Here is a 25,456-nt window from a genome sequence, read left to right as displayed (position 1 = left end):
GGGCCTGGGCTAGGGGCCTAACAGCAAGTACGAAATGCCAACACTATTTCACCTTCTCCCTGATACTCTTAATAGTAAGGCAAAGGAAGAACACAGTTTAGGCCAATGTTGGATTTACAAACTGTTGTGCAGAACCTCTGCAGAGCTTCACAGGCTCCTCAGAGAAGGCTGGTGCTGACTCAGCCATACTAGGTGTGCGGCCCCACTCCCTTTAAGGTACAACAGTGTTGCTTCAAAGTCCAAGTCAGAAGACCAACAGAATATGATTTTCACAACTTCAACTGGTGAGGTGTCTGCAAGAATGCGTCCTCAGAAATAAACAGTCAAACAACACAAGGTTAATAAAGGCTTTAATTTCACACACAAAAAAATTCTATGCATAATTTAAAAGGTAAACAAAAAACAAGAAAAAACCGTAAAGGGTACAGAGGAACAGTTCTGCTAAAACACAGATAAAGTGCCGCTCCATACAAAATAACGAATCAGAATCAAAAGTCACTCTGAACACAAAGAAAACCACCTCACAAATAATGTGGCCAAAGCTGCCAGGTTTGCCTGGTAGTGGCTCAACTAGGTAAAGATGAAGAAGCTTACTTCTGTTCTCTCTGTAGCATAAACAAACAACACTGAGATAGGCCAGAGAAGTTGGAGATGGAAGGAAAAGAGTGGGGGTAAACCTAAAGACAAGGTGTGTCTCTCTTCCACCCCTCTGTTCTTGAGACAGACCAGTTCAGATGACTGCTCGTTTTGGCATTGGACCCAATCAACTCCAGTCCTGATCCAGACCCTCATCTACTCTATTCAGACAGCAGTGGACATGTACTTCAAACCTCTGCACTTTTTAAGTCCAAATGACTGAAATCAACGGCTTATATCCATACTGGCACATTTTTTAAACTTGAAAACCTCAGATACATAGCACACACGGAAAGGAAAATTTACTGTGTATAAATATATGTGATACAACAAAAGAGTCTGTCTGAAGTTTAGTAATCAAAGCATGCCATAAAGGAGTCAGTGGTCGTGGTGAGACACAGCAAAAGAATTCTGTCACAAAATTCTCAAGGCCTAACAAACTATTGTCTTCCAATAAAATATATATATATATTTTTTTCAGATGTTAATAAGAAACAGATAGAGACAAAATTAGAATTCTGAAGTAACACATCAGAAAGATGTTAAGAGGGAAGAAATCTGTTTAGTTTTTGTACACAACTTAAAGAGCATTATTTGGTGTAAAGCAAGATGGGGAGAAAGAAAAAGATGTATCTGTTTTGGGGGGGATACTTTTGTGTGACTTGCATCTAGTATTGGGTTGCTGGTGACTTCTGAAAATCTCCATGTATATACAGGATCCACTTGGGAGATCCAGCTCTGCTTCCCTGACTTAAAATAAAAGACCACTTCAGGGGAATCACTTAAACAGGGCAAAAAGTACTAAGAACATACACTGTAGTCACTCCAGAGGACAGAGAAGAAAGAGAAAGAAGGGTAATTTTTACTTAGTATAATCTCTTTCCAGTAGATCACAAATGAGTTTACAAAGTACCTTTTCTTTCCCTGTCTCCAACCCCCATGCTCTCTCTACACTCGTCATGCTCAATTACATATGAGAAACTGCCAAGAATCTCTTTAATTTAGGTGTTTCCAAATAGTTTTCATTATACAACTACATATTCAGCTGTACATGTGTAGAGCTGTATTTATATAGATACATAATGGTAACTGCAGTATGGAAGAATAAGTAAATTCATGAATTCACTTGCTGAGGTCTTACAAGTTTTTCTTTTAGAAGAATTTTACACTTGACCAAGGAGAGAAATAAATATCTAGTACTTGCCTCCCAGAGTTAATGAACTGATCTTTAAGTATCACTGTATACTTCTTAAAACGTAAACATATTTACATTTGTTATTGAGCCATTAAGTTAGGTCTGAAATTAACAGACCACGGCAAGTAAACAAGTAGCTCTTGGAATCAAAATACAAATAGAAGAATAATTCATGGATTTGCTTCTTATTCTATTCTGCTGAGACAAAACTTCAGAGTTTGTACACACATACATATTCCCAACACAACAGAATCTATCTTCCTGTAAGCCTAAATTATAGTTTGGACTTCTAAAATGATAGTAACATCTGGCCACCTGCAACTTTCCAATCCTTTGTAGTAATACTAGGTGGTAAGAATTAATGTTTGAATTTTAGTTTCATTTTCCCGTTCAAAATATTCCAATTAAGATGAACTGTGTAAAATTAAGTACTGTCAAGTTTCAATTCAAAGTCATTTAAAGTAATGTAACCGTATTTGGTATTTTCAATAGGAATATTAGTTATTGTGCAAGCTGCCTGGAACTGAAGCACTCTGTCCTTACCTATTTTGTCCCTTTCTGGCACTAACATGTCAAGTGCCCCATCTTCTGATTCTGAGCAAACTGCACAAAAAATATAATCTACCGGTAATTTTAAAATAAATACTGTCAGCTCAAAAAAAAAACAGAAAACAAACCCCATCAATATGGTCTGGCTGAGCTTTCCATCTGTAGTCATTAACCCTTCACGGAACCAAAATGAGAAATTAACTTAGTAGTGAAAGGGGTAATAGCTGAAGGAGTGAAGGGAGAAAGGAAGGCTGACCAGGCCAAAACAACAGACATATCTATGGAACTTCAAGTCCCAAACGTGCAAGTATACGAGCAGTGAGATAACTCATCTCCTAGTTTGATCTAGTAAGTCCTGCCCGAGACATGAAGAGCAAATTAAATTAGGTTTAAGCCAAGTGTACTTCAAAACCATACACACAAGCTACAAAAAGCAAGTCAAACAAGGATACTCACGGGCAACCTGGGCTTACGGCATCACTTCTACTTGTTTAAATGCCCTAAATGCACCCACTCACGTCAAATCATTCCCATTTTTAAAAGCACCTCTCTCAAACTCTCAAGTATAGACACAGAGAAGTAATAAATAGCTAAAGAATTTGATTACCACTTCACTCATATATGAGAAAATAGTTTTTTTTCCCAAGGGGAAAAAAAAAAGCCTCCCTAGTGGAAACAAAATTTTAAAAGCTAGCTTTTTAAACAAGTATTTTCCCCTGCTCTATACTGCTCCTGCATGTCCTACCACCACACCATTCAGCAACATTCACGACATTGACAGGTAGGAGACAAAGCTTTCATCAGTAGTTAAGCAAAAGTGCTGGGGCCACTTACAATTGAAAGATTCAGTATTTTAGAACAGGTTACTATGTCAGAACATATCCAAGTTTCTTTTTTTTTTTTTTTTCATATCCAAGTTTCAAGAGTAGGGCTGGAGCTCTCTTAAGGCAATCTTCTAGAAAAGATGTTACATCTTCTGTGATGATGGACTTAAAAATGAAAGAAAATGTTGAAGGTTTCATTTTGCTATACTTAACTCTGTGTGATCCTAATGATTCCTGGGCTCACAAATTTATTTTAGGAACAGAGAATTCTACTCTCAAACTCATTCTTTATATGGTTTCACAAGCTGCTTAACCAAGCAGGTTATGTCAGCTGAGTGATATAACTCACTTAAATGTTGCACCCCCATTTGACCTCAACTCAAAGCACCTAAAAAGTAATAAATCTATTATGCACCTTTGTTATTTGTTAGCTTCTGGAATTACCTAAACCTATCACATTTTAATTCTCACCCTGTTTGAATAGCAAGGCAAATGATTAATGGTTAAGCTTTTCCCGCAGCTCGCGTGCTCAATTTCACCTTTGCAGCAGGGCTTTCAGCTTTAGTGGTCCAGAGTTTCAGCTTGAACACAAGAATACTCCTCCTGACCTCTCTATGTCTGGGAGACAGAGATGCTAGTATTCTTCATTTTCCTTAGGTATTCTTGTTGGGGAGTCCCAACTGGGACATCACTTTCCTACCTCTTACAGTTTTTGCTTCAGTCTGTTAGGGTAATGCTTGCTCCATGGAAGAATGACACAGAAGAAAAAAAAAAGATTCTATCTTCATCACAATAATACAGATGATACACAATGAACATACTGTGTGAAGATTCTTTTGAAAGAAAACAAAGTGTACAATGAATATCAAATGTGGCAACACAGCACATTCCAAAGCACCAAAAATCCATTTCTTGGGACTGCATGTAAACAGCAAAAGCATTACAAATCCATGAAATATATATATATTTTTTATAAAAGCTCCTCAAGTCAGACGGCAGAAATGCCCCTCCTTTGCCGGGAGGACAAACTGTCATTAGTGTAACATGGAGAGCTGGCTTTCCAGTGAACTTTACTAATAAGAAGCACACATGAAAGATCAAACTTGAGTGAAATTACTCAAGGAACATAAAGCTAAATGCCAAATGATATGTATATCCTCATACATTTCTCAAGTGAATGGACTCTTTGACAACTTTTCTTTTCCAAACTGCTGTGCTATTAATTTTGAGCAGGCATACTCTGGTGGCCTATTCTAACTGTTTAAGGCTCCATTCATTCCACAAATATGTGTGTATGTACATATATATATATATTTACAACATGTATTCCTAAGACAAAAGGAAGTGCCACTCTTGTAGGAGAAAAAAAAGGATAATCAGCTACAGATGTGAGACCAGTTTCCATAAAACAATTAATATGGAGCGTTCCGCATAATTGCAGTTCTCGTCTTTTGGTTTGGCCCTGAGCTGTTTGTTGCTCCCGCATCAAGTAGAGTTCCAAATTCTTCTCAGGCAGAGGAAAGAGAAGTGGGTGGCAGTAAGAGAGAATATGCAGTGCACACTGCCAACCCAGGGGTTTGTTCCTCATGAAACCTGACGAGTGGTCTTCCCCACTTCCAGGTTAAGTGCCTGAGAGTTCTTTTCTGTTTCCAGCAGCTCATCAAATATCTCCCTTAAAATAAAACAAAAAAAATTAAACAGGAAATTCAGTGAGCAAATACAAGGACAGACAGAAAAATAGACATAGATAAAGCCTGCATTATCCCATTTGATGCCTAAATTATATTAAGTAAGCAGCTCATTCATTTTATTATCATCTTAACCCCATGTGCTGATTCTTGAAAATACTTAGGGGGGAATGGCAACAACTAGCTTTGATAGAAAGGCTATGTATTTCCTATCTATGGAACTCAGATCTTCTAGCTGATATAATGAAAGACAATAACAGGACAGCTTCCATCATAATAAGCTCTTAAGCTCTATATCTACATTTTACTGTGAGAAGAGTAATTAATGCTGAGTTAAGAGAAACATCATTTTGGAAATATCAAGATATGAGCCCTAATAAAAATAATAAATTGTCAACCAATTTAACTGATGGGTACATTTTATCCTTAAAGGAAAAAGAAAAGAGTTTAGGAGATTTTTAGCCAAAAACTTCAGACTGGGCAACGCTTCTTACTTGTGCATATAAAAGAAGATGTAGCCACTCCGATCTCGATCACTCTGCACAGAAGCCTCTTGGATTTTAGATACCTCTAGGTCATTATATGTAAACCATGCCTGCTTCTTAATGTCGTACACATCACTAATGTAGTGACCTTAAAGAAATAAAAATTAAATTTTTAAAAATAAAATATTGAATTATTCTCAGGTATAGGAAGTGGCAGAAACAGTCAACCCATTTCACCTTACTTCCAACAATATTTCCAAAACCCATTAAAAAATTACAGAAATTTAAGGGGGGAATACTGGAGAAGGAAATGGCAACCCACTCCAGTATCCTTGCCTGGAGAATCCTATGGACAGAGAAGTCTGACGGGCTATAGTCCATGGGGTTGCAAAGAGTCGGACACGACTGAGCGACTAAACAGAAAGGGGCAAATATGCTATGCCAGGACAACTTTTGTGATATATGTATTTTGCTTAGGAAAATCTGGGTCATTTGTGAATAGAGAAATCAGAACAGCTGCACCTATTAACACATACAATGTGATAAAAGAAAATATTTCAAAGTTTTTCTTTTTTCTCAAAAGATTGATTTATTGAGCACCTCCTGCAAGTGACACACCTTTGCTCTGGTGCCTCATGGCACCCCAGGATGAGCCTGGGCTGGGGTCACTTATGTGGACTTGGGCCCAATCTCAAAGCTGGCGTTCTTTCCTCCTCAGCAGTCTGCCTCTTGGCTAAGGCTCTGAGAAGGGGCCCCCAGGGTTCAAAGTTTTCTGTGATACATTCAACTCACACCTCACAAAGCTAGGCTCAGAGAAACTCAATAAGGAGTAAATGCTGACTGGTCCATTTATAAAATGCTGAAATCCTAATGTCCGTTTACCTGAAGACGAAGTGCTACCAATGTGACTGACAACACTGATGAGCCGATAGGAATGAGGAAGATTTCCTGTCTGGAAAACAGAAGTGGGCATGACTTTTAACTCTTAATTTGTATAAAAGCAAAACACTGAATTTATTATCAGAGCTGACATGGGGAAGTTTCAATGTGTGAGGGGTTAGACTCAATAAAAAACTCAGTGGTTGGTACTGTTCATATCCTTTGAACCAAGAATTATACTCCCAACTAAGAATTTATTCTAAGAAAATAATTAAAAAGAAGAAAATGTATATATGTATAAAACTATTTACTGTAGCATTATCTATAATAATGAATAACTGGAACTAAAAATACGCCCAGTAATAAAGGTTACAGGTATTTGAACACAATTCAATATTATTCAGTTATTTTAAGAAAAAAAAAAACAAAAAACCATGGTTCAGCAAAATGTTAACTTGTTTTTAAAACCTACATGAGCATACACAATATAACTACAGATCTCTATGAATAGATAATGTTAATGGTTAAGTACTAAAAAACAGAATGAAAATAATGAAAACAGGTGCTATATTGTTGAAGGGATTATAGATAAACTTTTACATTTTAAATATTTTAAGGAAAAGAAAATAAAACTGAAAAGTGATATTCATGCACTTTAGGCATTACTATACAACATAATTTTGGGAAGAAACTGGAAAGAAATATAGCTATAGATAGTCAAGTATGGATGTGAGAATTGGACTGTGAAGAAAGCTGAACGCTGAAGAACTGATGCTTTTGAACTGTGGTATTGGAGAAGACTCTTGAGAGTCCCTTGGACTGCAAGGAGATCCAACCAGTCCATTCTGAAGGAGATCAGTCCTGGGTGTTCTTTGGAAGGAATGATGCTAAAGCTGAAACTCCAGTACTTTGGCCACCTCATGCGAAGAGATGACTCATTGGAAAAGACTCTGATGCTGGGAGGGATTGGGGGCAGGAGGAGAAGGGGATGACAGAGGATAAGATGGCTAGATGACATCACCGGCTCAATGGACATGAGTTTGAGTGAACTCTGGGAGTTGGTGATGGATAGGGAGGACTGGCGTGCTGCAATTCATGGGGTCGCAAAGAGTTGGACACAACTGAGCAACTGAACTGAACTGAAGACAGAAACAATTAAAATGTTCAAATACTTTGATGCAGTAATTTATTTCTGAGGATTTCCTTAAAGAAGAAAATCCTAAATATAGAAAACATTATAATCATACACAGTTCGTTGATATTATAATGAAAAAAGAAAATTTAAATGCTCAGTGTTAGCTAAAAATTAAACAGAAGTTAGAACAGTGGGATCTGGGTAATTAAAATTATAAAAAAAAATTAGAAAATGGGAAAAAAGCAATTATTTAGGGGAAAAAAGGGTTAAAAAAAGATTCCAAGTGCTCTAGTTAAAAGTTATTAATTCAACAGTTTTCACTGAGTAACAATCAACTAGTTTTAGTATTTAACCTTAAAGATAAAATAGTTTTGGTAAAACTGAAGGTGATTTAATATATATGTAACTTTGAGAGCTATTACTAAGTTATTACCTAAATGGCTGGATGGCAACACCGACTCAATGGACATGAGTTTGAGTGAACTCCAGGAGTTGGTGATGGACAGGGAGGCCTGGTGTGCTGCAATTCATGGGGTAGCAAAGAGTCGGACATGACTGAGCAACTGAACTGAATGGAACATGTACATGAGGCTGTCAAGAATGTATTTCTTTTTTTTGTTTGTTTGTTTTTCTCTTTCTTTTTGTTTTGAATATTCTGTGTAAGTAATGAGAAGTAAAGCTCAAGAGAAAAGTGAGGACCATTTGATGGCTGCCAAAGGGGCAGAAATGAACCTGCAATGGACAATGACCGAGTCCTTTGAAGATAAGGAGCAGGAGGAGGAGTAGTGATAACGTGACCAGTTGTTTTACACAAGGAATATGTCACCCACCTCAGCATTTCTTTTCAGTTCCTCAGCTTCAGCTTCTGTGTACTCCATATCTAAAACGTCTTCATTTCCAGAATCCTCATCAGAACCCAATGAATCCACAAAAGAGTTGTTAAACTCTAAAGAACACAAAGACAAAGTCTTGTAAAAGCTCTCAGAATAGACACAAAGAGATATAGTTGGGAAAAGGAAATACATCTGGAAGTACATATTTTATCATCCTAAGAAACAAAAGACATATTATTATTAGGGTTCCAACTCACCCAGCCTACTCTAGGGAATAACAATTCAGACACCAGTTATCTGTAAAAGAAATGTTTCCCTTTGTTTTAAACATATGTATATCAAAGAGGACAATACTCTTAAGAAAGGAATGAAACTGAAAAAGAGAATATAATTTGTTCAGTCCAGTTCAGTCACTCAGTCATTTCTCTTTGCGACCCCATGAATCGCAGCACGCCAGGCCTCCCTGTCCATCACCAACTCCCAGAGTTCACCCAAACTCACGTGCATCGAGTCGGTGATGCCATCCAGCCATCTCATCCTCTGTCGTCCCCTTCTCCTCCTGCCCCCAATCCCTCCCAGCATCAGAGTCTTTTCCAATGAGTCATCTCTTCGCATGAGGTGGCCAAAGTACTGGAGTTTCAGCTTTAGCATCATTCCTTCCAAAGAACACCCAGGGCTGATCTCCTTTAGGATGGACTGGTTGGATCTCCTTGCAGTCCAAGGGACTCTAGAGTCTCCTCCAACACCAGAGTTCAAAAGCATCAATTCTTCGGTGCTCAGCTTTCTTCACAGTCCAACTCTCACATCCATACATAACCACAGGAAAAACCATAGCCTTGACTAGACAGACCTTTGTTGGCAAAGTAACGTCTCTGCTTTTCAATATGCTATCTAGGTTGGTCATAACTTTCCTTCCAAGGAGTAAGCATCTTTTAATTTCATGGCTGCAGTCACCATCTGCAGTGATTTTGGAGCCCCCAAAAATAATGTCTGACACTGTTTCCACTGTTTCCCCATCTATTTCCCATGAAAGGATGGGACCAGATGCCATGATCTTCATTTTCTGAATGTTGAGCTTTAAGCCCACTTTTTCACTCTCCTCTTTCACTTTCATCAAGAGGCTTTTTAGTTCCTCTTCACCTTCTGCCATAAGGGTGGTGTCATCTGCATATCTCAGGTTATTGATATTTCTCCTGGCAATCTTGATTCCAGCTTGTGCTTCTTCCAGCCCAGTGTTTCTCATGATGTACTCTTCATAGAAGTTAATTAAGCAGGGTGACAATATACAGCCTTGATGTACTCCTTTTCCTATTTGGAAGCAGTCTGTTGTTCCATGTCCAGATCTAACTGTTGCTTACTGACCTGCATATAGGTTTCTTAAGAGGCAGGTCAGGTGGTCTGGTATTCCCATCTCTTTCAGAATTTTCCACAGTTTATTGTGATCCACACAGTCAAAGGCTTTGGCATAGTCAATAAAGCAGAAATAGATGTTTTTCTGGAACTGTCTTGCTTTTTCCATGATCCAGCGGATGTTGGCAATTTGATCTCTGGTTCCTCTGTCTTTTCTTTTTTTTTTTTCTTTTTTTTGAGGGTTCTGAGCACCACATCAGGATCCCCAGCCTGGGGGTCCTGCGCTTGGAGGATGAGCCACCAGAGCATTTGGATTTAAAGGCTACTGCTACTGCTAAGTCACTTCAGTCGTGTCCGACTCTGTGCGACCCCATAGACGGCAGCCCACCAATCTCCACCGTCCCTGGGATTCTCCAGACAAGAATACTGGAGTGGGTTGCCATTTCCTTCTCCAATGCATGAAAGTGAAAAGTGAAAGCGAACTTGCTCAGTCGTGTCTGACTCTTAGCGACCCCATGGACTGCAGCCCACCAGGCTCCTCCATCCATGGGATTTTCCAGGCAAGAGTACTGGAGTGGGGTACCATTGCCTTCTCCTCCTCTGTCTTTTCTAAAACCAGCTTGAACATCTGGAAGTTCACGGTTCACGTATTGCTGAAGCCTGGCTTGGAGAATTTTGAGCATTACTTTACTAGCGTGTGAGATGAGTGCAATTGTGCGGTAGTTTGAGCATTCTTTGGCATTGCCTTTCTTTGGGATTGGAATGAAAACTGACCTTTTCCAGTCCTGTGGCCACTGCTGAGTTTTCCAAATGTGCTGGCATATTGAGTGCAACACTTTCACAGCATCATCTTCCAGGATTTGAAAGAGCTCAACTGGAATTCCATCACCTCCACTAGCTTTGTTCATAGTGATGCTTTCTAAGGCCCACTTGACTTCACATTCCAGGATGTCTGGCTCGAGGTCAGTGATCACACCATCGTGATTATCTTGGTCATGAAGATCTTTTTTGTGGAGTTCTTCTGTGTATTCTTGCCACCTTTTCTTAGTATCTTCTGCTTCTGTTAGGTCCATACCATTTCTGGCCTTTATCGAGCCCATCTTTGCATGAAATGTTCCCTTGGTATCTCTAATTTTCTTGAAGAGATCTCTAGTCTTTCCCATTCTGTTGTTTTCCTCTATTTCTTTACATTGATCGCTGAGGAAGGCTTTCTTATCTCTCCTTGCTATTCTTTGGAACTCTGCATTCAGATGCTTGTATCTTTCCTTTTCTCCTTTGCTTTTCAATTCTCTTCTTTTCACAGCTATTTGTACGGCCTCCTCAAACAGCCATTTTACTTTTTTGCATTTCTTTTCCATGGGGATGGTCTTGATCCCTGTCTCCTGTACAATGTCACAAATCTCCATCCATAGTTCATCAGGCACTCTATCTATCAGATCTAGTCCCTTAAATATATTTCTCACTTCCACTGTATAATCATAAGGAATTTGATTTAGGTCATGCCTGAATGGTCTAGTGGTTTTCCCTACTTTCTTCAATTTAAGTCTGAATTTGGCAATAAGGAGTTCATGATCTGAGCCACAGTCAGCTCCTGGTCTTGTTTTTGCTGACTGTATAGAGCTTCTCCATCTTTGGCTGCAAAGAATATAATCAGTCTGATTTCAGTATTGACCATCTGGTGATGTCCATGTGTAGAGTCAGACATATATAAATTATTTGTCTAGAATATAATTTGTTGCATATGTTGCATATGTTGCAATATGTTGCTGGTGCATATTATAGCACCAATATGTTGCTGGTGCATATTATAGGTGCCACCAGCAAACATAAAATATCTCATAGAAAAGAGACCATAAAAAGATCAACATCCTTTCATTTTCTTCAATATTAAATCATACTTTGAACAAAAATAATGGAAATTCAACATTGAACTAAGTTTTACCTAAAATACACTAAATAGATAAAAAAATCCAAGATCCATTTTTTTTTCCTCCTTAATGATGTGCTTGCACTGGAAGAATCCATCTCTACTAATGGCTTCAAATAAAAAATCCCAGGAGCATTTGTACAGAAACAAAGACTTGTTTTACGCTTGTTTAAAAGTCATGAATAAAAAAAAATAAAATAAAAATAAAAGTCATGAATACTTAAGAATGGGAAGAACAGGAAGAGATTATAGCATCAAAATTCTGGAAGCTGGAATGTCCAGGGGTGACAGACTTAGCAGACCTAAGATAGTCAAAGACAAAACCTAAGTCAGTAATGCAAAAGCTGAGAACCAATCCAATTTATATCACAGGGTCTTCAAAAGATACAACCTGGAAATACCAGGTACCTCTGAAATTGGAGGCTAAGAAGAGGATAAAAATAAGGATTAGGGAAAAGCTGTTTGAGTTACAGACTCCTAGAGCCACCCCTCCGCCCTACTTTATGCTGCTAGCCAATGACCGAAGTCTAGAGCTTTGCTCTCTGGAGAGTTTGTAAAACAGTCTCTGGATTGGGGGATTCCAGACACAAGGGACTACCATACCGAAAGTGGGAGGAGACCACAGTGTGCATATTCAAAGATGTAACTCCACCCTGACCCACAGTAGGCCCTATTCCTATATTTTGCTTCCAGAACTCTGGCAGCAACATCTTTTACCTTTAGGCAAAGGCATAAAACTAGAACACTTTCTTTAGGAATCTTACCAGCCCAAGAGGAGGCCTAAAATATTAATACCATCCCCTAAATAGCAAAATCCTATAAAACTCAAAGTTGACAAGCTCTAGCTATTCATATACTCAGAGCTTCCAATAATCTTTTTAGTCCCTTACTCTTTTTTTAATAAAAAAGATTTATTTATTTATTTTTTGGCTGTGCTGAGTCTTCACTGCTGTGCGTGGGCTTTCTCTAGCTGCGGTGAGCTGGGGCTATTCTTTGTTGTGGTGCATGGGCTTCTCACTGCAGTGGCTTCTCTTGTTCACGGCTCTCAGGCTATAGTGTGGGCTCAGTAGGTGTGGCGCACAGGCTTAGTTCCTCCATAGCAAGTGGGATCTCCCTGGACCAGGGATTGAACCTGTGTCCCCTGTATTGGCAGGCAGAATCTTAACCAATGGACCACCAGGAAGTCTTTAGTTCCCTACTCTTAATCATGAATTGACAGCCAAGGATCACTAGAGACTGAGGATTACTAGATAACTGAGGAAAGGCTCTAACATGGAATATAAAGACCAAAATAAACACACAGGACAGAGCAAAATGGAGAAAAGAGATCTACTCAGGGAGATGAAAACATCAAATACACACAAAAAATGAACTATGTTTAATATCCTCAGAGTTGAGATGGTATTGCTTTCATGAACCACCCTACCCCAAAATCTTATAAAAAGTAGCAATCACAAACCAGTTCTTAAAAATCAGAAATATAATAGACATAAAATACTAAAAAAAAGTTTGAAGTTGGTGATAATGTTGGAGAAACTTTCCAGACAGTAGAGAAAAATAATAAAAAGATGGAAAACTAAAGAGATGAGAAAATTATGTTTGAGTGTTTGGTTTCCTCCGGGAGGGAGGGAAGGGGTATACAAGTAACTTCTAAGGTTCTATTTCTTTACCTGGGAGGTGTTCAAATTTGTTATTGTTATTAAAAATGACAAAAACATTTGATATACTCCTGTGTGTGATACATTTCATCATACAAAAAAAAAATGTAATTAAAGTAATCTCCATACCTTGAAGACTTAACTCTGTAGCTCTTTTGAGGTCATCATCTTCTTTCTGTTCCCAAGCCTCCTAAAGGAACAAGGACAAAACTAAGGTATTTAAAGAAGTATTGATTAAACTTACTTAATAAGGATAAAGTCAGCTGCTCTGAACGTATTTGCTAATAATGCTTTCTATAAAATTATGAATGTTTAGAATATGACCTCTTGAGAGAGATGGAGAAGTTCTTTACTTTTTCCAAAACTGTCTTCCTACTACAGCCAGTTTTAAGCTACCAATGTAACTCTGACTGCAGATTTGGGAAGAGCTATGTATAGTGGGCTCTCCTAGGCTGACAGGGAGCTGGCTCTACCACATCACTGAGCCTACATCTATGACAACAAGGTAAAACAAAATTTCCACAAAATACTATTAATAGATTTCTATGCTTTTCTAATATATCTGAGGTTTTCTTTAAAGAAAAAAAAAAGTACCTCTGAAAATGTCTCAACCAGATACTAATTATAAAAAGGAATAGGAAAATGTTGACTACAAATTTTCCCTTTCATCTTGAGAGAAAAGATCATTTACAAAGGATGCATGTTTTATACTTTTGTCAATTCTAGACTTGTTTTTAAAGTTAAATATATAAGAAGCTTAGAATGAGCTATTCTGCATTATAGTCCTAGGAGCAATAATACTGTGTTCAAGAAAGTCACAGAGGTGTTCTCTAAGAGGAAATATGATTACTTAAATTTATCCAAGTATATAAAGTCTACATTGAGACAAGATGGTAAAGGACTCTCTTTTAGTAATTAATAGAATTATGCAGGGCTTCCCTGGTGGCTCAGCAGTAAAGAATCTGCCGGCCAACACAGGAGACATAGGTTCAACCCCTGGGTTGGGAAGATCCCCTGGAGAAGGAAATGGCAACTCATTCCAGTGTTTTAGCCTGGGATATCCCATGGACAGAGGAGTCCAGGGAGCTACAGTCCAGGGGTTGCAGAAAGTTGTGTGCACAACTTAGCGACTAAACAAGAAGGTGTGCCAACTAAAGAAACCTTCATCTCATAATCCTCACATCTGAGAAAAAGAAGACAATTTTAACCAGGTCAGTTGACAAGAAAAGTATGTGAAAAGGAAGGTTGCTAAAATATTTTCTTTTTCCTTCTTTTCTCTTTTTCTGCAAAGGGCAACCCACCCCAGTATTCTTGCCTGGGGAATCCTATGGACATAGGAGCCTAGGGGGCTACTGTCCACAGGGTTGCAGAGCTGGACATGCCGGAGCACGCACGCATGCCCTATGAGGAACTACTGCTAAGAAATAAAATTTCTTTTCCACTGAAAGGAAGTTTTCTGAAACAGATGATTACTATAAACAATCTGTAAAACAGTTTGACATATATATATTTTTGATGACAAGGCAATTAGGGAGGTACTTTTTATAAATAAAAGGATACAGAACAGCTGGTTCTAAAACAGTTTTAAAGCAGCAGTTCTCCACACTGCCTGCACATTAGAATCATTGCTGGAAGTTTAGGAAAATAAAAAAGAAGAAAGAAATCTAGTCTCCCAGACCACATCTGAGATCAATTATATCAGAATTTCTGAGGGAAAGAACAACCCTGGCATCAGTATTCTTTTTAAAGCTCCCCAGATAAAATGCAGTTAAAATTAAGACCTGATATTCTTTGCCTTAAAATATTAATGATAAAATCATGATCGCATATTGGCTGTTTTAACTGCTTACAAAATAAAACTGGACTAGGAATGATCTCCAGTAATCCATCTTGCTTTAGCACGCAACAAGTCATGGTAATAGAAGGTAACCAACAAGACATTTTGTTGCACTTGGAGTAAAAGAAAAAAAAAATCAGTAATTGTTTCAAACCTAAGGAAAAGGCCCAAAGCAAGTTTAGTTTGTTTAGGTGGCTCAGTGATTTACTGTATGTAAATCACCTGGAACAATGCCTGACATAAAGTGCTTAACAAACGTTTTTTACTATTATTATTGCTCTATCTCTTGGAAAAGACAGATATGGAGGTATTTCTTACTTGCTCCTGGAGGCTCTGAGCCAATGCCTGCTGAAGCTCCTGTTCCTCCCTCTCACGCTCCATATCATACTGCTGGAGCCAATCAACCTCTCCTTGAGATCCTTCTGGAGTTTTATTCTCTTTATTTTCATCACAGTCTTTAGTTATCTCAGTAAAACTGGCAGGATCTGAGGAAGCAGAACAGAACATCACCGGGAAATTCTCTTATAAACTGAAATCTCTGCACTAGAGTGATATGTATTATTCAAAGAGTAATGCATCCTAACCCCAGACATAACTTGCTTGGGACATACAATCTCCCCTTGCTACATCTAGATCAGGGCTTCCTTATCTCAGTACTACTGGCACTTTGGGTGGGATTTTTGTTTGGATGGGGAGAGGGCTCCCCTGTACACTGTATAATATTTAGCAATATCCTTGACCTCTACCTACTAGATGCCAGTAGCAACCCCACCCTCCCTAGTTGTGACAACCAAAAGTAACACTGTTAAATGTCCCCTGGGGAACAAAACTGCCCTCAGTTGAGAACCAGCGACCTACAGTAATGGTTCTGAAACTTAACCAATCATTAGAAGCACCGTGGTTAAGGATAGAGACAAAAAAATAGCCATATTCATAGGTTATGTCACATGACCAATTACTAGGAATAAAGTATTGTTTAGGATAAATAAAGTAAGAATTAGGATAGAATGATTAGGCTAATTATTGAGATTTTCCCTTACTACACTGTATATCATGAGTATTTTTACATTAACAATCGTATGAGCCTTGTGCATATTCTAAATAAAAGAGCTACATAAAATATGTAATACACATTTCATGTACCATAAAAATATATGACAACATATTATGTTTAAAACATTTACCCATGGAGATAAGAAAAAGATTAATCCTTCATTTTTTTCTGTTCATTCTCAATTTCTAGATTAGAGCCTCCTAGTGCACCCAGAGAAGGCAATGGCACCCGACTCCAGTACTCTTGCCTGGAAAATCCCATGGATGGAGGAGCCTGGTGGGCTGCAGTCCATGGGGTCGTGAAGAGTCGGACACTACTGAGCGACTTCATTTTCACTTTTCACTTTCATGCATTGGAGAAAGAAATGGCAACCCACTCCAGTGTTCTTGCCTGGACAATCCCAGGGACAGGGGAGCCTGGTGGGCTGCCATCTATGGGGTCACACAGAGTCGGACAGGACTGAAGTGACTCAGCAGCAGCAGCAGCACTAATGCCACTGCCTCATATGTCCAAACAACGAAGTATGATGTTCCGACCATTCTGTCAGTGCATGTTCTGAGTTCTAGTAGCAGAACTCCTTACACTTACATGGATTGGAGGATAGCCAGTAGAGCACCCATTCATCACCACTGGACAATTAGCATCTATTATATACTTTCTCCTTATTCTAGTGTTAGCCAGAATAAACAGTATAGGTAAAATTTTATTCTGGTTACCTGAAATTTCATTGTAATTTTTAATACAGGTAAGAGTGGGGAGAAAAGCAAGGAACCTCCTTCCCTCTTTCCCTTCTCAAACATTTTACCAAAGCAAAAACTTTCACCTCAACAAGTTAAGGAATTTCTCATAAAAAAAAGTTTAGCCAGTCGGTAAGAATTTTGACTTTACAGGCTCATTTCATATAGACTGTTTTAAAATTAGTGTGTGCTCTTTACCTGCCCCAATACTGAATTGGAACCATTGGAAATGGTAAATACTTTTCCATAATACAGACAACTCTGAAGCTTACAGCATTTTGGTTTTAGACTAAATCAGCAACTAGTCATTTTTTAGTTGAACTGACTTACTGACTGAATTAGACAAAGAAATAGCAACCCAATCCAGCATTCTTGTCTAGAGAATCCTCTGGACAGAGGAGCCTGGTGGGCTGCTGTCCATAGGGTTGCACAGAGTTGGACACAACTGCAGCGACTTAGCATGCATGTATGCATGCACTGGAGAAGGAAATGGCAACCCACTCCAGTGTTCTTGCCTGGAGAATCCCAGGGACAGAGGAGCCTGGTGGGCTGCTGTCTATGGGGTCGCACAGAGTCGGACACAACTGAAGTGACTTAAGCAACAGCAGCAACTGACTGAATATTTACCATTAAAACTTATTCTGAATATTCATTAAAAGAAACTCAGGATATATTAAGTGCAAAAAGCAGTATGATTCCAATTAAAAAAAAATTTTTTAACTCCTCCATTTTTGGAGAAACAATCATTTCCAAAGCCTAGAAGGGGTGGCTCTGAAGCATATAAAATCCTGCCTGTCCCTTTGGCCTTAGCTTACTGGACCAGGAATGAATATCTGAAAGAGTTAACCAGTTGGACCACTTCTGGAAATTTGGAACCGAGACATTCAAAGTTAGTTGATGTTAAGCACTTCAAGTGGAAAAAAGATTTGGGAGTTGAGGCTGCTATTTTAGGAAATAAGATGAACATAATTACTTTTATTCAAAACATACTCATAAAAATAGGTGACAGAGGCACAATTCTTAACCAATAATTTTCAGCACTCAATGTACCAATATATCTCATACAATCCTAGAATTACAGTAGCAATTAATGCATGTGATAGCAAACAGGTATAAGAAACTTTGAAATGCTAAAAAGCTCAATATACATCTGTCTTCAGAACAAGATTATCAGATAGATACAAAAAACAGTTCAGATCTAGAAATAAGTAAGACTATGAGATGAAAAACACACTTTAAAGGAACTGGCACAGTGGATCAGAGGGGGTGCATGTGATAAAAACTCAACATTCTTATACTAATTAGATCATCTGCTGCTTCTCCCATCCCAAATGAAAGCTGCTGCTTCTTTTCTACATTCTGTATTTCAGTCAAGGGGTAAGTGTCCACCCAGTTTTTTTTTTAAGACAGAAATCTGGGAGTCATTCTGACTTCTCATTTACCCACTCATATTAGATAAAGTGTTATTTCCCACCTCTCTCTTGAATCCATCAACTGTTATTTTTTTTCCAATGCCAAATGTTGGCTCAGGGTACATTAACTTTTGGTTTGGGCTACTGTAGTAACTTTCTAACAGTTCTCACAGGATACTTTGGTTCTTCTTTAAATTATGCACTACACTGCAGTGAATTATCTTTTTCAAATACAAACCTTTATCAAATACCTTTTGCTTAAAATTATTCAATAACTTCCTAATGCTTTTGAAATAAAAGTCCAAACTTCTAAACATGACTTTAGGCCAGGTAAAAACTGGAGTCTGTGTAACTCTCTAGGCTCATCTTTTGCTTTTTCCCCCTCAACATTAATGTTCTAGCCATGCAGATCATTCTGAACTTTTAAGGTTCATTAACTTACCATGGCCTTTCTCACATCTGGACCTTTGCACACACACTCTTCCCCCCGTCTTTGGTTAACAGTGAAATCTTACTTAACCAGTCTTTCTTTCCCTCTTCAGTTGATTCAAGAGATGAGCAATGTGACGCACTCCAAATATTTACTGAGAATCAAGCTAGGTGCCAGCTAGCTTTAGCTAACTGCTAAAGAAGTTGAGGATATAGTGATAATTAAGGCAAGATGACCCTTTCCCTGAAGGAGCTAAAGTGCAAAGGCTTGGAGATGAAAATGAGCTTAGCATGAGGGACACACAGAGAGAGTATCAGTATGGCTAAAACAGCAGAGTGAAAGAGGGGCAAGGTGAAGACAGGCCATAGTGAGAAGCCTGGATTAAGTGTAATGGGAAATCACAGTAAGTTCAAGGCAGAAGGGTAATGTATGATTTATGCTTCAGAAAGATTACGCTGGCAGCTTTGCTCATGAAAGAAGGTCTGTAGTGGGGTGAGAGTGAAGGAAGAGACATTAGGAATCAACTGTAGTGGCCCAAGTGAGAGTTGGAAGACTAGAGTTATAGTTATGAAGATGTTGATAAGTGATTGGATTCAGGATATATTTTGGAGGTATAATAGACTAGACCTATTGATGGACTGAATATGAGGTATAAACAAACAAATAAACAAAAAAAACCAAGGGAGATATATTTTTGGCTTGAACCAAAAAACGGTGGATGGTGATACCACTTGCTGATATGGTACAAGGTTACTGGGGTGGGGGTGGCAGCTAAAAATCAGTCAACCAAATGGACATTTCAAGTAGGCATTTAAATATGTAAGTTTAAAGCTCAGGGGAGAGATCTAGGCAAGGATATGAATTTGATATTCCATCAGTATGTGAGGTTATGGGAACATGTAAGATCACTTAGAGAGAGAGCTTTAGAAAAAAAGACAGCTAAGGATAGTGTTCTGGGAATATTCCAACAGTTACAGTTCTGATGAGGAAAGCAAAATCAAAACCAAAAAAACCCTAGGATGAATGGTTGGTTTAGTAGGAAGAAAAAACCAGGCAAGAGTAGTTTATAGAAAAAAGTTTATAAAGCTTTACATGTTAAGGAGGGAGTGGTGGAGTTTATGAAATATTGCTACTATAAACTTGATACATTTTAGTGGAGTGGTGGAGGTAAAAGCCCATTTTGAGAGTGTAGACAAGAGAATGGGAGATGATAAGAAAAAAGAGAGAATGAGTGAAACGACTCTTTCAAAGGATTTTTCCGGGAGGGGAGCAAACAAAAGGGGCAACAGCTATAGGGAAACACAAGATCATAATACGGTTCTTTAAAAAGGGTAATATTAAGAAACAACAGAGTGATTTAGAAAAGATGCATAAGAGAAACAGTATAACATAACAGTATAATTTCAAGACAGTCTTTAGAAGGCACAAGTAGATGAGATCCTGGATATCAATGAATGAAGGGATTGGCCTTAAATAAGAATAAGGACATTTCCTCCATAACAAAGATGAAGGCACAGCTTTCATCTGATTGCATCTATTTTCTTTGAAAGACCTACAGCTAAGTTGTGAGCCCAGATCATATGTGGAAGGAGAACTATAGATTTAAGACATTATGGAGACCAAGAAAAGAAATTTACTAAGGAACTATAACAGAACTGACAAGTAGAATTCAGTGCCCATGTTACACTGTGGCTGTGAATTTGAGGAAAGTATAGTCATCACAGTTTTGTGATTTTTCTCCAGCACTCTTTAGCTGCTTGGGTGAAGGTATGGAGTAAAAAGATGGTTGAGCTGCAAAATGGGATTTCATTAGGCAACAGAGGAACAAACAGAGGAAAGAGAGAAGAGAATCAGAATATGGCATATAGGCTGGGGAGGGAAGTGATAACAAAAGGGAGGTGATGAAGAGCCAAAAAGTAGAAGACAACAGACTGGAAGTCTTAATGAGATCAGGTAATTGTTGAAGTAAGTTTTTGTTGTTCAGTCACTCAGTCATGTCCTTTGTGACATGACTTGGACCTCTTTGTGACCTCATGGACTGCAGCACGCCAGGCTTCCTTGTCCTTCACCATCTCCGAGTCTGCTCAAACTCATGTCCATTGAGTCAGTGATGCCATCCAACCATCTGATCTTCTGTTATCCCCTTCTCCTCTTGCCTTCAATCTTTCCCAGCATCAGGGTCTTTTCAAATAAGTCAGCTCTTCGCATCAGGTGGCCAAAGTATTGGAGTTGCAGCTTCAACATCAGTCCTTTCAGTAAATATTCAGGACTGATTTCCTTTCGGATGGACTGGGACTCTCAAGAGTCTTCTCCAACATTACAGTTCAAAAGCATCAAATCGTTGGCGTTTAGCCTTCCTTATGGTCCAACTCTCACATCCATACATGACTAGTAGAAAAACCATACCTTTGACTATACAGACCTTTTTGGCAAAGTAATATCTCTGCTTTTTAACATGCTATCTAGGTTTGTCATAGCTTTTCTTCCAAGGAGCAAGCATTTTTTAAACTTCATGGCTGCAGTCACCATCTGCAGTGATTCTGGAACCCAAGAAAATAAAGTCTGTCACTGTTTCCACTGTTTCCCCATCTATTTGCCATGAAGAGATGTGACTAGATGCCATGGTCTTAGTTTTCTGAATGTTGAGTCTTCAGCCAACTTTTTCACTCTCCTCTTTCACTTTCAAGGGTCTTTAGCTCCTCTTTGCTTTCTGCCATAAGGGTGTTATCACCTGCATATCTGAGGTTATTGATATTTCTCTTGGCAATCTTGATTCTAGCTTGTGCTGCATCCAGTCTGGCATTTTGCATGATGTACTCTGCACAGAAGTTAAATAAGCAGGGTGACAATATACAATAAAGCCTTGATATACTCTCCTCAGTTTGGAACCAGTCTGTTGTTCCATGTCTGGTTCTAACTGTTGCTTCTTGATCTGCATACAGGTTCCCCAGGAGGCAGGTAAGGTAATCTGGTATTCTCATATCTTTAAGAATTTTCCACAGTTTGTTGTCATCCACAGTCAAAGGCTTTAGCGTAGTCAATGAAGCAGATGTTTTTTCTGGAATTCTCTTGCTTTTTCTATGATTCAACAGATGTTGGCAATTTGATCTCTGGTTCCTCTACCATTTCTAAATCCAGTTTGAACATTTGGAAGTTCTCAGTTCACGTACTGTTGAAGCCTAGCTTGGAGAATTTTGAGCATTACTTTGCTAACATGTGAAATGAGTGCAACTGTGTGGTAATTTGAACATTCTTTGGCAAGAAATAAAGAGAATAGAAGAATGACATTACTTGAGCTAGGAGGAGAAATGGGTTAGAGAAAGATACTTGAAATTAGTATTTCAAAGGTGATACAGTTACTGATGATGACAAAATCTAGGGAGATAGTTCTCAAACTTTAACATCAGAATCAACTGGAATCAAAAGACAGAATGCTGAGCCCCAACATTCAGAGTTTCTCATTCATTTGGTGAGGGGTGGGGGTCAAGAATGGCATTTCCAGCAAGTTCCTACATGATATTGATAGCCTGGAGATATACTGTGAGAACTACTGGTTTGAGTTTCGTCAGTTGTCAAGACGGGGAAAAAGAAAAGTTCTTTGGAATTCACATTAGGAACTGAGAAACCAGGTGGTTGATAGGGACATTTAGGAGGATGCTGAAAGCCCTAAGAATGCTGATGGGAGTGGAATGATTGGAAGGTAAAAGATAGCTATAGAAAGAGATAATATGGCAAAGTCAGAAGTTACATGCTTCAAACGAGCAGGAATTTTTTTTAGGATGAAAGGAGACAAGCAGTTGGAATTGGCAATGGGCAACAAGGAGAAAAATGATCCCATCTCCATGCTCTGAAGTTTCAGGGTATGAAGTGGGGGGGTGGAGGGGGGGTGCGGAGGAATCCAAAACAGCTGTTAAAGAATAGTAGGACAATTCATAATGGGAGCTTTTCAAAGAAAAATTGGCCTTGACTAGAGACTAAAGGGACCTAACAACAAAATGCAGTGGGTAAGCTTTGGATTTGAGTTTTTTTTTAAAAGTGTAAAAAATACGTTACAGATCAATGGGAAAATGTATATGTGGGATCTCTATATATGGAATTATATATGGAATCACTCTTAACATTCTTAGGTATGCTAACTGTTACATAAGAAAATTTCCATGTACTTAGGAGAGTCAGGTTGAAGTGTTTCAGGGTAAACTGTTATGATACTTGCAATTTCAAATAGTTCTATTAAAAAGAAGAGTGTGTGCATGCTCATTCTCCAAAGATGGCATCCAATGAACCATGCATATAGGTATTCTAACTCTGTGTAGTCCAACTCACAGTGAACACTTGCAGATCCTGTGAGTGCTTTAAGAAAATGTGACAGAACTGATTCTGTCCTAATTTTGAGCCTATACATTAAGGGCTTCCCTGGTGGCTAAGAGGGTAAAGCATCTGCCTGCAATGCGGGAGACTGGGGTTCAATCCCTGGGTCAGGAAGACCCCCTGGAGAAGGAAATGGCAACTCATTCCAGTACTCTTGCCTAGAAAATCCCATGGACGGAGGAGCCTGGTAGACTATAGTCCATGGGGTAGCAAAGAGTCAGACACAACTGAGAGACTTCACTTCACTTCATACATTAAGGACCTGGCAGATGCCCCTTTTGTGTTCTGGGGAGCCCTGAGCTATCATGTAAGACATTTGGCTACCATACTGAAGAGACCACATGGAAAGGGAGAGTCCCTGAGATTATATGAAGAGATGGAAAAGATGAAGAGAAGAGGAGGAGACAGATGGCCAGGGAAAGGGGACCAGAAGAACAGAGAGGCTATCTAGGCATCCCAGCTGATCCTTCTCACCAATACCACCAAGGTGCCGAGGTGAGCCATCTTGAATGTTACTGCCCAGTCAACAATACAGGGAGCAGAAGAACTACCATCAAAGACCAGTCAATCTATAGAATTATGACATATTAAAATACCTGTATTAAAGCACTAATTTTGGGGTAACTATAGCACAACTACACATATACATGGGGGCGGTGTGGAAGGGAGAAGAAAAAGAAAGTTACAAAATGTTAATGAATCTAGATGAAGGGTATAAAAGTGTGTATTTTATTTTTCAACTTCTCTCTGGATTTGAAATTTTCAAAATAAAAACCTTACGGAGGGTTTGATCATATTTGATCATTCCTTAGAATTATTATTAATTTTTAACATATGATAATGATATGGAGGATGTGTTATTTTGAAAAGAGTTCTTATCTTTTAGTGATACTGAAATCCTGATTCACTTCCAAAGGCAGTGATTGTTAGTTTAGTAAGAGAAGGGGACTTCATAAGGATATTTACCATCAAGAGATAAAAAAATTCTATCATATACTAGTATTGTCTTCACTTCCAAAATCCTAGGCTTGACATACTGACACACATTAGCTAGCTATATAGATATAGATACTAAATCCTTAGTATTTAGTACCAGCAGAAAAAAGTCAGACATGGCTACAAGGAGAGGCAGTGAAAATTCTTTACTTAAAAATCTTAAGACACCCGTAGCGCAAGGCAAGGAGGTTCAGTTCTGTTGTTTGCAGTGATAGCTTGAGAAACAACAAAATTTGAGTAATAATTACCACAAAAATATTTGTATCTGTATAGCACTTCACATAATACGTATGTATTATTTAACATTTTACCCCAACCATTTGAAGTATGTCTCATAGCTATCAAGGGGTTAAATCACTTATTTAAAAATTTATAACTAGTAGGTGGTATAGCTAAGACTAGACACCCAAGACCTGCTCTCTTGGTTCAGTGGTCTTTCCACCATTTTAAAGGGATGAACCCAAAGAAGAACGGAGAACTTGATTTATACATTAGAACTTGATATAAGTTCAGATATGAAAAAATGAAGAATTATACATATTTATGAGAGAAGTGGTAAGAAAAAAGTGACCAAAAATTGACACAAACAATTTTTAAATGCAGGAATACCAACTTTTCTTTTGATGTACACCTACATCCGCTGGATCATGGAAAAATCAAGAGAGTTCCAGAAAAACATCTATTTCTGCCTTATTGATTATGCCAAAGCCTTTGACTGTGTGGATCACAATCAACTGTGGAAAATTCTGAAAGAGATGGGAATACCAGGCCACCTGACCTGCCTCTTGAGAAACTTGTACGCAGGTCAGGAAGCAATAGTTAGAACTGTACATGGAACAACAGACTGGTTCCAAACAAGAAAAGGAGTACATCAAGGCTGTATATTGTCACCCTGCTTATTTAACTTATATGCAGAGTACATCATGAGAAACGCTGGGCTGAAAGAAGCACAAGCTGGAATCAAAACTGCCAGGAGAAATATCAGTAATCTCAGATAAGCAGATGACACCACCCTTATGGCAGAAAGTGAAGAACTAAAGAGCCTTTTGATGAAAGTGAAAGAGGAGAGTGAAAAAGTTGGCTTAAAGCTCAACAATCAGAAAACGAAGATCATGGCATCTGGTCCCATCACTTCATGGCAAATAGACGGGGAAACAGTGGCTGACTTTATTTTCGGGGGCTCTAAAATCACTGCAGATGGTGATCGCAGCCATGAAATTAAAAGACGTTTACTCCTTGGAAGGAAAGTTATGACCAACCTAGACAGCATATTCAAAAGCAGAGACATTACTTTGCCAACACAGGTCCATCTAGTCAAGGCTATGGTTTTTCCAGTGGTTATGTATGGATGTGAGAGTTGGACTATAAAGAAAGCTGAGCGCCGAAGCACTGATGCTTTTAAACTGTGGTGTTGGAGAAGACTCTTGAAAGTCCCCTGGACTGCAAGGAGATCCAACCAGTTC

General features: G+C 38.6%; 1 protein-coding gene across 13 annotated transcripts in view; it reads right to left on the bottom strand.

Annotated features, from left to right (window-relative positions):
• Positions 1-333: 333 nt before the first annotated feature.
• USP37 (ubiquitin specific peptidase 37) overlaps positions 334-25,456 on the bottom strand; it is an 86,045-nt gene continuing 60,922 nt past the window's right edge. For all 13 annotated transcript variants that reach the window (XM_086340026.1, XM_086340082.1, XM_086339998.1 and 10 more), the window contains 6 exons: positions 15,315-15,481; positions 13,289-13,349; positions 8,222-8,337; positions 6,260-6,329; positions 5,387-5,525; positions 334-4,876 (listed from right to left, as the gene is read on the bottom strand). In XM_086340026.1, coding sequence (XP_086196152.1) covers positions 4,789-4,876; positions 5,387-5,525; positions 6,260-6,329; positions 8,222-8,337; positions 13,289-13,349; positions 15,315-15,481 — 641 coding nt within the window. In that variant the 3' untranslated portion in view covers positions 334-4,788. The remainder of the gene's footprint in view (positions 4,877-5,386; positions 5,526-6,259; positions 6,330-8,221; positions 8,338-13,288; positions 13,350-15,314; positions 15,482-25,456) is intronic.

The sequence above is a fragment of the Bos grunniens genome, chromosome 2 (genome assembly GCF_055505025.1).
Source record: "Bos grunniens cultivar Pamir isolate PY7600 chromosome 2, Bosgru_T2T1.0, whole genome shotgun sequence".
Classification (NCBI taxonomy): domain Eukaryota; kingdom Metazoa; phylum Chordata; class Mammalia; order Artiodactyla; family Bovidae; genus Bos; species Bos grunniens.
The sequence above is the reverse complement of the archived record's forward strand: the minus strand, read 5'-3'. Positions and strand labels throughout refer to the sequence as shown.